The 12593-nt window shown below is 39.6% G+C and overlaps 1 protein-coding gene across 5 annotated transcripts in view; it reads right to left on the reverse strand.

The window, feature by feature from the left end:
• LOC102374321 (lymphoid-restricted membrane protein-like) overlaps positions 1-12593 on the reverse strand; it is a 64663-nt gene that overhangs the window by 39694 nt on the left and 12376 nt on the right. For 3 of the 5 annotated variants that reach the window (XM_006027339.2, XM_006027340.3, XM_006027341.2), the window contains exons 8-18: positions 12002-12119; positions 11244-11294; positions 9545-9625; positions 9118-9195; positions 7475-7531; positions 5294-5353; positions 5117-5181; positions 4914-5013; positions 4224-4337; positions 3905-4006; positions 1851-2014 (exon numbers count right to left, since the gene is read on the reverse strand). In XM_006027339.2, coding sequence (XP_006027401.1) covers positions 1851-2014; positions 3905-4006; positions 4224-4337; positions 4914-5013; positions 5117-5181; positions 5294-5353; positions 7475-7531; positions 9118-9195; positions 9545-9625; positions 11244-11294; positions 12002-12119 — 990 coding nt within the window. The remainder of the gene's footprint in view (positions 1-1850; positions 2015-3904; positions 4007-4223; positions 4338-4913; positions 5014-5116; positions 5182-5293; positions 5354-7474; positions 7532-9117; positions 9196-9544; positions 9626-11243; positions 11295-12001; positions 12120-12593) is intronic. The other 2 variants (XM_006027342.2, XM_006027343.2) reach the window with 2 other exon arrangements.

Consider the following 12593-nt stretch of genomic DNA (forward strand, 5'->3'; position numbering starts at 1 on the left):
CATTCCTGATTTGAGCAGGGGGTTAGGCTAGATGACCTCCTGCAATCCCTTCCAACTTTAGTTTTCTATGATTTTGTGCTAAAGATGGTGGAGGCACACTAATCCCTAAAGACTGGACTTTTTTGTCCACCTCTTTTGCAATGCAAAAGTAGTCTAGATGCAGCTACTTTTGTCTCCTCACCATCACAGCTTCAGTGATGGCAGCAAATCACAAATGTTTATGAAGGTCTACCTCCCCGCATTTTACCAAAAAGTACCCCCAGCTGGGGCTAGGAGGAGACAGTAACATCAGGAGCAGGTGACCAAGATTAGTTCTACTGACATAGCTAGAGTAAATGGTGGGAAGTGAGCAAGCCAAGACACCACCCCTGCTTAGTGCCAGTAGACAACTCTGGAGGAGCTGATCTAGGTGGCATAGAAAGAAGTAAATCCAGAGGCGGTTCAGTCGTATAGCTTCACCTCTCTTTTCAACTGCACTAAATGACAGTAGTTTCTGGGGCCTTTTTTTTTTTTTTTTTTTTAAGAAGTCCCAAAAGTACATAAGAATCCTCCCTTCTCCTCCATGGTCAAAGGCACACCCTGATCCAGTCTCTATGCAACCTGACTGGAGCAGGCAAGAGTGGCTTTGAAGCTTCTCCCCTCCCCTGGAACAGAATGGAAAGCGGCAGCAGCCACAGCTCGGAGAAGAGGGAGAGGAGGTGGACCTTTGAGCATGGAAGAGGAAGCCATTTTACATGCTTCATGGCCTATGAAAGTCTCCAGAGGCTCCAGCAGTATGGTCTGTCCACACTGGTTGCAGGGCAAGGGAGGAAGGAGGATTCAGTGAAAGTGGCTTCTCCCATACCCCACTTTGCCATATCCTGGATCCATCCCTGGGCTTAGCCCGTATTTTGACAGGAAAGTGCACAATGAGGAGCATATTGTAAAGATGTAGGCTGTGGCAGGAGTTGGTAGTGCTACATAGTCAAAATACAGATGTGGGCATGCCCACATGAAACACTGTTGCCACAGCAATGAGCTACAGAGATGTAGCATCAGCAGGCACTAACCGTGACACCACCACTACTATGCAGTAGGGTTGAAAGCGACTCATGTGCCACCAGGATTGTGCAGCTGCTGAGACCTGCCAGTGGGTGCTGCACAGTCATTTAGTACTTGCTTTAGCAAGTACTAAATGACTGTGCAGTACAAACTGTGCAGTCAGGGGCATGTGTAGATGCACCCTGTATAAAACAAAAGGAGTTCACTCAAACTCTTTGGTCAGAACTTTCCATAGCTGCCTGTAAACCCAATCTAATAATTCCATCTACATACCTTTTAATTCTGTATTTATTCCTCAGAAACCATGAATATATTGCAAATACATCCAGTTAAGGAAAAGTTTCCTATTAGACAGTCCTGCTTCTCCAAAAAATAACTCATTCAGGGAGCTCAAGTCTTTCCTAACCATTGAGGAAAGAAGACAAGGTGTCATTCTCAGCCAATCAGGTTTTATCTGGAAACTGATTCTTATACCAATAAGAATGTTTTCATTTTTTCTACTTTGCAGACAAAACAACTGCTTGTTTAGTGGTTGCACCTGTGAAATGTGCAGCTTGTTTCTTTACATTTTGTTCTGTGGTCTGGTTTTAAAGCGCTGCCAGAAATTGGTCTCCTTATTGTATAGAGATTCCAACTCAAGTAGAATGCACTAAATAACTGATCAGAAGAGTGTGCCATTTATTTTCTGAAAACATTAACATTCATCAAGTATCTTTTTTACCTGGGGGGGGGGGGGGGGTTGTTTGTCGTGGGGGGGGGGGGGGGAGAGAGAGGAGGAGGGAGGGAAAGGAGAGAAAAGAAACAGGTACCTTGAAGCCAGTTCTTTCCTTAAATGAAATTGCTGTGTTCTTGTTCTCCTCAAATTTCCTGACATTTCAATAAACTTTTTATCCAGGGATTCTGTGCATTTTTTCAAGAGATCAAGTTTTTGACACCAGAGCTTTCTCCTTTCTTCTAGCTTTTGCTTAAGAACCTATGATTTTTTTCAAAATTAAAGTATCATTCGAGATGCAGGAGTTAAACATAAAAAGTTGACTTCTCTGACAAGCTAGGGTTCTGTAAAGACTATAGTCAATAGACTACCAACAAGCTGACAAGGATGGAATTCATAGAACATCAATATTTAATTCTACTCTCAAATTCTAAAAGGAAAGAGAAAAAAAAAAAAAAAAAAAGAGATTAGGACCAGGTAAAACAGCATGTTCAGAAGAGCTAACCAAGTTCATAAAATTGCTTTTCAGAGGAAATGAAAAAGGTTTCTTTCAAAGTCTTCAACAGACATGAAGATGTGTTTTGAATGAGGATATTTGACCTATTACAAATACACATGCATCCCTATTGCATTTTTTTTTGCCACTGGAATGTGTGCAGGGAAGAGAAAATCCCATGCCACTAAATTTATTTTGGAAGACAAAAAACACACCAATTCAAATTAAATGCTTATTTTGTTGAAATGTTGTTACAAAAATTTAATTATAAGTGTTTTTCAGAATTTTTCATTGGCCCTAAAGACTGATTAATACACAACTTCCAGATATTTTAGAATAGGTAGTCATGCAGCATTCTGCAAACATATTTATGGATTTTTAATGCAAGTCTTGTGATAAGATGGACAAAGAGGGAAGCTGCATGTTAAAAATAAAAAAGATGATAAATTTAGGTTACAGAAATTGAAGCATGAGGTACAATTCATATGAATTTATGCACAAAAAAAGTACACATTTCACTATGCTATTGTTTATTTTCTGTGACTTGCGTGGTCAACATAGCAGGGTCTTCTAGCTGGCTGCAATATTTCTCTCTCAGAACAAGCAGTGAAAATGTACTGCAGAGTAACAGTTGGCAGAATGCCAGGCCTGGCAATACCTGAACACTTTTTAAAGCTATTGTTTGCCCTGCAATTCCACTCACGTTAAAAGTTTGTGGCTGACGACTAATGACGCCAGTTTACATAGGCAAACAGCTGAAGTTGTGTTGCTTTGAAATCACCCTGAATTAACGTGTGTGTGTGTGTTCGTTCAAGCCACAGAGTTGCTAATTTTATACTCTTTGAGCATCCAGCTCACATTTGAACTCTGGGAAGAGACTGGTGTCTCTGGATCTTTGAAAAATGCTGAGCTGTAGGGCCCCAGCTTAGACTGAGAAAGTTGCATCTTCTTCCCAGCTATGCCTGCAGTGCTTGAGCCAAGTAGAACTGCTGTAGGCTGGCCATGCCTGCCCTACTACATGCTACCAGCAGAAAGCAAGAAATACCAGGGTACTTGCTCTACCACTGCATGTATAGATACAAGTTAGAAGTCATTACCATTTAATAATATTATTATATTGCTGCCATCTCTTACACCTCGTTAATACTAAAAAATGTTACCTATTGTACAAGTTTTTACCAATGGTTTATTGTTGTTATACAACAGGAACTACAGCTCTAGTATACCTATACCATTGTCAACAGCAAGCAATTTTCTTAGTATAAGCTACACACAAACTGCAAGGCCTACATTAAACTACAGTGGTATATTCAGCAGGAGTTGTGCCGCTCACTGATGAGTTAGGAAGTAGTTTACAGGCAAGAAGTTTCACCACAGTAGGACAAAGATTTAAAAACAGTGTTTGGAGCAAGGGTTAAAAGGAAGTGACATCTAGGTCCTTATATAGTGAGGGACAAAACAGGCCTAAGCCAAAAAGAATATGCACACCAAAGCTACTCCCATTTTATATTGGAAAACCCCCATAATGTTATCAATTCTGTCCTTAAGACATCACTGACAACTCAAAATACCCACCCTAAGATTTCTTGCCCATTTCAAGGAAACCATGGCTTTAAAAACAAGGTCCTCCCCCCGCTAAAACCAAGGTCACTTACCACAAGCTCTCTCCCCCAGGTCTCCTTTATGTTCACCTCAGGATCCGGTACCCACTGAAAAGAAGTCACCACAAGTTCCTCAGTTTCAGAGGCTTCCTCCTGCTGCAAGAACAGTTTCAAATATTAGTTCTGATATAAGCTTGAAAGTGATGCTACACAGAATCAAACAACGGGGTTAAAGGAATAAACATGCTCCTGAGATTAGCTGTTCAGATTTTAAAAGGGAGGAAGTGCTGCTTTGGCTGTAGCCATTTTAGAAAGGCTCTTGGCTAAGAGATTCAATACATCTCTTTCTATTCACTTAAGTTAAAGCACATACCAGTTTTTTGATAGTAGCCTTAAATTCTTCTCTCATTATCTCAGGCCCTTGCAGTAACAATAGTACCTCTCGGTCCAGCGATTCATCCAAAGGTGTCCATTCAAACCTGGTGATCTTTATTAAAAAAGCCCATTAAGGTTATTCTGGTCTTTTTTGAAGAATGCAGACCCCATAACCAGTAGCCTTTAGAACTTACAAAAGCACCCCTAGGTTGCATTTCCCATCATGTCAAAGCAACTGGGAATTTGAATTTTAAAGTGCATCATGCCATGGGGCAAACCAAGCTGTTGAATGATCCGATTGTGGTAGATTTCTGTGTCCTACCCTGATATCAAATAGCAATAGTGGATAAGCTGTTACTTGTCTTGACCCAGAGAAAGCAACATGAAGTCAGAATGAAGAGAAGCCCTTTATTTTGCAGTGCTTTGAGTAGGACTTCGTGACTGGCTACACTACTTAAAATTTTTCCTTGTGTCAGGAAATTCTCTAGCAACTCATTAGAATGAGGTACGTATGTAAACTTCTGCAGAGGAAATCCTTGCATTCTCTCCATTAGATTTTTAAAAAGCTACCCGGGCAATTATTTTTCCATGGCTTCAGTGTCTTCTCCATAGAAGAAACAACAATTTCTCCTCAACTAGTAATGAATTTTCTCTCTGCAGCAGATTGGTTCAGACTTCAATTGCATACCTCTGGAGACTGAGCAAGTTCTAACTCAGAGTGCAAGGAATATGTCCCTTCAAGAAGGTTCCTGTTATATTTGCATATTAGTTGGAAGTGTATGCCATTTCTAAAATAAAAAAAGAGGAGCAAAATTTTGTATTAATAAGAGGAGCTAGACAAACTATTTTTTGATGAAAAAACCCTCTTAAAAACTTCTACAAGATACTCACGAAATCAGCTCTTGTTGCATTTGTTGCATGCTATACACCAGTTTATTTTTTTCTGCTCGTAAAGTCTAGAATTACATTTTTTTTAAATGAACAAGTTAGTTGCTATATATAACAACAACAACAACATTAAAAAAAACTGTTCTTTCACCCTTGCACAAGGGAGATTTGTTATCATACCTCTATTATTGACGTGTATTCCACAATGGCAGATTTAAGATCTTTGATGTCCAAATCTTTCTGCAAAGGATTGGGGTTGGAAGAGGTAGAGTTGGTGGCACAGAACCCAATGATTAACAAGTTCAACAAGCTGCAGGCACCCAGCTCAGGGGGGAGGCAGGCACCACAGCTGCGAAGGGAAGCACCAGGCCCCTGCACAGCTCAGGCAGGCAGGGGAGGTGGGAAGGATCAGGCCTGCCATTTTCCTTGGGTGAAGCCTGCTTTCCCAGGCTGCTGCCTGCAGGGCTTCCTGCAGAGCCCCCAAGCTGCATGGAGCCGGGTGCTTTACTCCACAGACAGCAAACAAACTCCTCAAAGGAATTTTAGTTTGCTGTGCCCCAGTCATTTAATGTGCACTATGCCACCAAATTTCCTACAGCAGCTGGAATTAATGTGCAATACGCCACTGAGGCATTCAAACACTAACACCACTAAGGCGGTGCAAAAGCATTTAGCCTGCTTTGGGGTACTGTGCGCACATGCCTCTTGTCTACACACAGCCCTAGTTAGAGATTAATTTAAAGTGCAAGGTGGGCAGACTACGTTGGGTCGGGTGGCCATTTTTAATGTAATCTAAATCTCCCCAAAACGCCTGTATCTAGCATAACTGGTCATATCCAGAGAGTAAGTGTAAGTGTATGCCCTTGACAGAAGTTTGGTGCTCAATAACTTTATGAGCCGAGTCAGAAAAAAAAAAAAAAAAAAAAAAAAAAAAAAAAAAAAAAAAAAAAAAAAAAAAAAAAAAAAAAAAAAAAAAAAAAAAAAAAAAAAAAAAAAAAAAAAAAAAAAAAAAAAAAAAAAAAAAAAAAAAAAAAAAAAAAAAAAAAAAAAAAAAAAAAAAAAAAAAAAAAAAAAAAAAAAAAAAAAAAAAAAAAAAAAAAAAAAAAAAAAAAAAAAAAAAAAAAAAAAAAAAAAAAAAAAAAAAAAAAAAAAAAAAAAAAAAAAAAAAAAAAAAAAAAAAAAAAAAAAAAAAAAAAAAAAAAAAAAAAAAAAAAAAAAAAAAAAAAAAAAAAAAAAAAAAAAAAAAAAAAAAAAAAAAAAAAAAAAAAAAAAAAAAAAAAAAAAAAAAAAAAAAAAAAAAAAAAAAAAAAAAAAAAAAAAAAAAAAAAAAAAAAAAAAAAAAAAAAAAAAAAAAAAAAAAAAAAAAAAAAAAAAAAAAAAAAAAAAAAAAAAAAAAAAAAAAAAAAAAAAAAAAAAAAAAAAAAAAAAAAAAAAAAAAAAAAAAAAAAAAAAAAAAAAAAAAAAAAAAAAAAAAAAAAAAAAAAAAAAAAAAAAAAAAAAAAAAAAAAAAAAAAAAAAAAAAAAAAAAAAAAAAAAAAAAAAAAAAAAAAAAAAAAAAAAAAAAAAAAAAAAAAAAAAAAAAAAAAAAAAAAAAAAAAAAAAAAAAAAAAAAAAAAAAAAAAAAAAAAAAAAAAAAAAAAAAAAAAAAAAAAAAAAAAAAAAAAAAAAAAAAAAAAAAAAAAAAAAAAAAAAAAAAAAAAAAAAAGATAGCAGCTCTCTTTTCAGTAGACTCCTTATCAAGATGGGAAAGCATGTTCACTTGAATTAAGAATCCAAGAGAGACCCTGAAAGCCTTATATAGTTATTTTGCTTTCCTTGTACCTCATTTTACAAATACAACTATAAACTAGAGCATGGACTGTCTGAAAGATTGCCCAGAATAGAATATATTTTCTTCTGCTTTTTTGGGGCTAAGGACCAACTTGCCAGGTTTCAAACAATAAGGAACAGTACACAAAAGTTTTTGTTGTTGTTGTTTCTTTGTTTTTTGTGTTTGTTTTTTTAAAATTAAAAATATCTCCCTCCCCTCTCCCAGAAAAACCTAAGTGTTATCCATGTCCATGCTTTCCATCTGTTTCAGAAAATGGCTTCTGAAGTTTTTCCACTTTTCCTGGAGCCTGCAGTTTTTGTTGCACAGGGACAGGGTCTACTTATCCAGAGCCAGATCTCTACCCCTAAATTTTGGGCAGCGGTGTCCCGTTCCATTCACAGGGAACATTTATGGGGTAAAGTTAATATTTTTATGCAATATTACCATCAAGAGTGTTACCAGAAGACTCATTTCATTGGCTTTTCCCCATACATTGAGCACCATATTAAAAAAGTTTCAATCTGTAACGTTAGGTTTCAAAAGCAACCAACCTGGAGAAGACTTGCATCTTTATTCACCACAGTAGTCTCATAAACATGTATTTTCATCTAAAGAGAGGAAAATATTTAAGCAGCCTCATGGGCCAGCAGAATTAAGTGCACTATGACAGTCTGGTTCTCTTTAGCTCTATTTCTTGTTTGGAAATATCAATTACAAGCTTCAGAGATGAGCGTCATTAATTTGATTCTTCCTAGTGTGCCACAAATGACACTGAAAAAAAATCACTTGTGGATAAAATTTTGCCCGATATCCTTGTAGGTCTTCCTGGACTATTATCAGTCCTTCAGTCTAAAAAGGCCATGTGGCAAAAGCCATGGGTTATCAATATTCATTTTGGGTCTTTAGTTGCAATAAGCATTAGAAATTAAATGACTCAGATTTCTAGGGTTGGAAGGGACCTTGTAGATAGAGTCTGACCCCTACTCTGGGAAGGAAGAGTCCGAGCCCCTGCTCTAGGCAGGAATGAGTGCTGGGGTTAAATAACCCCAGCTAGGTGCCCATCTAGTCTTTTCTTGAATGCCTCCAAGGTAGGGGAAAGCACCACCTCCCTTGGAAGCCCATTCCATATTTTGGCAACCCTCACCATAAAGAATTTCTTCCTGATGTCCAGTCTAAAAATCTACTCTCCTTTAGTTTGCAGCAGTTATTTCTAGTAACCCCTAGGGGCACCCTGGTAAACAGAGTATCCCCTTTCCCTGCAGACTCCATAATGAGTTTGTAGACAGCCACAAGATCGCGCCTCATCTTTCTCTTGCAGAGGCTGAAGAGATTCAGGTCCCTCCGCCTGTGTTTATAGGATCTTACCTGCAGGCCCTCAACTATGCAAGCAGCCTTTCTCTGAACCCTCTCAAGATTATCCACATCCCTCTTGAAGAGCGGCACCCAAAACTGGATGCAGTACTCCAGCTGCGCCTTGACCAATGCCACAGAGGGGAAGCATTACCTCCCTAGACCTGCTTGTGATGCACCTACTGATGCAAGAAATTGTAGTTAGCTTTACTTATTACCTCATCACAGTGGCAACTCATGTTCATTTTTGCATCAGCCAAGACTCGGATTCCTTTCCACTGCTGTACTACTCAGAATGTTACTTTCCAGTCTATAAGTGTATTGGAGATTCTCTCCCCCCAGCTGCAGCATCTTGAACTTATCCTTGTTAAATTGCATCCGATTCTGATCCACCCACTTCCCAATCTATCCAAATTTGCCTGGCTTCAATCCCTGCCCTCCAGTGTGTTTACTGTACCCCATGCTCATTCTTTTCTCACAAATATTTGACTGGATGTGCAGTTCAAATAAGCTTTGGAAGGACTGGCCATTCCCACAGACTTATTGGTGGCCACGATTGAACATTTAGAAAAAAAAAAGTGCAAGGATGTTAAGAGTTTGGGGTGGGAGGAAGGAGGAAGGGAAGCCACTGATGTTTATACGAGTTAGAACAGCTTGACAGAAGCATCTATACTTGTGACTCATCAGATCTGTACTATAGACAGACAGGCTGGGGGGGTGGGAAACAAAAAAAAACAAACCTGTATGGCTTCTGGACAGTCAGCTATTAGACCAGAGGAAACCAACTCTTTTTTGAAGCCTGTTTGACCAGCAGTCATGAAGGTAAAAGTAAAGATACACTTACTTGGAGCTCAGATGCATTCTTGGCCAACTCCAGAATCTTTTTCTGAAGGCCATCAGCATCCAAAGCATTCCTAGTATTCTAATAAAAAAAGCAGATAGTTATTATAACTAGCTCAGGAGAGTTATTGTGTCAGTGTGGAGGAGCTAAACAAAAACACAAGGAATAAGATCTCCTCCTCTAAAGCCATAGCTTTTTGATTCACTCCTCTAAATAATTCCATATACATGCAAACCCTGCCTTCCTCCCTCCACCCCCAAATATACTTATGTCTTTTAAAAATAAAAAGTCAGCTACTATAGACCCTACAATAGGGGAGAATTTACTTTTAGTGGTGCCATTTTATGCCTATAGGCCCCTAGAGACTTTTCATTAGTGAAGGAAGCACACCATGAGCTTGCCCCATTCAATGCTCTTAGGATTTTAGTACCTCTCCTCTTTGTCCTCTGGTCCCTCCCCACTCAGCAGCTCCCAAAACTGAAATGGTACAATCCGGAGAAGTTTCTAGGTTCTGAAACATTAGAGGAAAGCCTTCAACATGAAAGCTATTCTTGGAGGTGTGAGAATGACTCATAAACTAGAAGAATTGTGATGTTTGGGAGGTTCTGTTGACCATCTGGAGACATGTACAAGACAATTACACTAAGACATTGATTCTGAATCAGGGTGTTGTGGGTGCCTTAGTATATGTTAGCACTATTTAGGCAAATCTACATATGCATTTGATCTGGGATCAGTTTACTCATGGAGTAGACTACTTACAAGTAAACACCCAGAAAGGCATCTACACATGCAGGGAAGCAGGAGCAGATTTGCTGCTAATGGCAGCAATCTGCTTCCACTTCCTAGGGTGCTGCCATGAGCTCCTGCCACCACCAGGAGGAGCTCTAGGCTAGCCCTGGGGTACTAGGTCAGGGAGGACCAGGGGCTGGGACATTACACCCTGCCCCCAGGGACTGCCTGCTGCCAGGGCGGGACAATGTTTGGGCAGCCCCATGCCCCAATCTGCTGGTAGGGTAGGTAGAAGCTAGCTCACCAGCAGATTGGGGCATACAGCTGGGACCTGCCTTTGACCAGAACAGTTCCCATTCCCCATTCCCCACACACGGCGGAGGCTGGGGAGTCTGTTCCCCATTCAGCTCCATAAGAGCACAGCTGGGTGGGGAACAAGCTTCCCAGCCTGTTTCCTGCCTAGTTCTGTGCTCACAGAGCTCAGCGGGGAACAGGTTCCCCAGTTCCTGGCAGCAGGGAGCTCACAGTGCCAGCTCCACGGTCACCAGGGTCTCCCAGCTCTGGCCCCATGACCATGGAGCTGGTGTTGGGAGACAGGGGTCTGCTAGCCCCTGCTCCCCAATTGTGATTTTGGAACCGAGGGACTTTGAGCCACTTGCTGCTGGGGCAGGTGGACACAGTCCCTGCCTGGGCTTCACTGGCAGAGCCCCTCCCAGCAGCAGGCAGCTCCCAGGGGCAGGGAGCAATCTCCTGCCCTCTGGTAGACAGCTGACTGGGAACAGATTTGCTCCTGGTCAGGCACCTACACATGTCCTACTGAACTATTACTAATTGAAAGTAAATTTGCTATTTGTATTTTCAGGTAGCAAGTTTAGTTGCTATTAGCAAGGTTTACTACATAGAATGTATGTGCTTGTGTAGATGCACATGCTTACTGCGCAGTAAGCCACACTGCTGTGCATTTAAGGATCTGGTGTAGACATGCCCTTTGATGTTTAAACATAATTCATAAAAAAAACCCAGACATTGCAAATAGAAAGCTATAGTTTTAAAAACATTCATCATCTATGAGTTCTTTGCAACAGAAGAATTGCTCCAGTATTTTTCCAGGGTCAAAAAACAAATGAAAAATAAGAGCTAGTATTTTCCAGGGGGTGCCTCAAATCTAACAAGTGATATCCCGAGCCTAAAAAGGTTAAGAACTGCTGCACAAGTTTCAAAGCTACAAAACAGCAGTTTCCCATCTCCACACAACTTTATTTCTGTTTGTGCACTATTTCTTGTGGACCATCATTCCCAGTGTATTTTAACCCATTTTCTCCACCCTTCTCCTAACATCACAGATTTTCATAAACAAAACCATTATTTTTTTAAAATTTCTTTCATACACACTGTACCTCTTCTTGAAGATCAGAAATCTTGAGTATGAGAGACTGATTCTCCTTTTCCTGGTTGTCAAGAAAAACAAAAAACAACAACAACACCACCACCACCACCACAAAACAAAACAACAAAAAAAGAGGTCAGTCTACCATATTTTAGTGGGAAGACTTCCTTAAAACATGTGAACTATGACTAGGGTGCCATAGCTACTTTTACAAATTAATGCTCTGCCTTGATGAACTTGTAAGCCTTTTCTCAAATTAGAGTCAAGGAGCCAAAAAAGATAGGCCCATAACTGTATATTAAATCTCATATGAACTGTTGTAATAAAGCCTTGGGGATTTTTTTTTTTTAAATATCTTGGCTTCAGTGAAAAGTTTCCAGTTTACATCAGCACAAGCAGAAGATCATTTTGTGTAAAGTTACATAAGGAATTTGGAGCTTTTATGTTCTACTCCCGGTTATGCTGCTAGTACACAGCACTAGGTGCTAAGTCACAAAACCAACCCTTCTCAGCAACTTCTTAATTCATATGATCTAATGAGCAACAAGGCTCCAAAAATAGGAAGGAAAAAAACAAAACACTTAAACTTCAAGCACTGTACTCCAAATTCTGAGGTAGCAGAGAGGCAGTTAGTACAGGATAGTTTCCCCTCAAACGCCACATGACCTAGTGGCAATATGAAGAGAACATCACTCACTGATTTTATGTTAGACAGTTCACCCCAGGTGTTACAGCATGCTACTTTTACAGAATTCTAAGAGCACCTACAAGCCGTTTATTCTGGCTCAGAAGTTTGTCTCTCTTCTCTTCCAAGGAGTTCAGGTTACTTTTCATTTCTTCCAGCTCCTCCTCCAGTGAATTTGTTCTCATAACAGTCTGTTGGGCACTATAGGAAATAGTCCAGCATAAGAGAGTAGAACAGCCACTGTATTGCCTTATATTCTTGCTTATCTGCTTAAAGACGTCTGCTAAATATGTATTAGTTAGTATTATCTGTACCTTTTGGCTAGTGCACCATCACAGATTTTTTCCAGGTCTTCACATTATTATTCACCAAGGCCAACCACCATTACCATATTTACTCAAATAGAAGATGAGGTCTCTCCTCATTCAGCATGGGGGGGAAAAAAAACCCTCTAGTATTAGAATCCAGTATGGGTCAGGCAAGCAGCTGCTGCAGCTCTGGCAGGACCAGGATAGCAGGCAGAGTGTGCACAGGAGAATGAGAAGAAGGGGGAACATGACAGAAAGGGTAGCAGGGGGAAGGACATGGAAATGCAGCGCAGGAGGCAGCATGGGGGCAAAAGCAAGCGAGGGGGGGGGCAGGTGGGACAGGAAGCAGAGCACATGGGGGCGTGCC

This window comes from Alligator sinensis, unplaced genomic scaffold (genome assembly GCF_000455745.1).
Source record: "Alligator sinensis unplaced genomic scaffold, ASM45574v1 scaffold517_1, whole genome shotgun sequence".
Classification (NCBI taxonomy): Eukaryota; Metazoa; Chordata; order Crocodylia; family Alligatoridae; genus Alligator; species Alligator sinensis.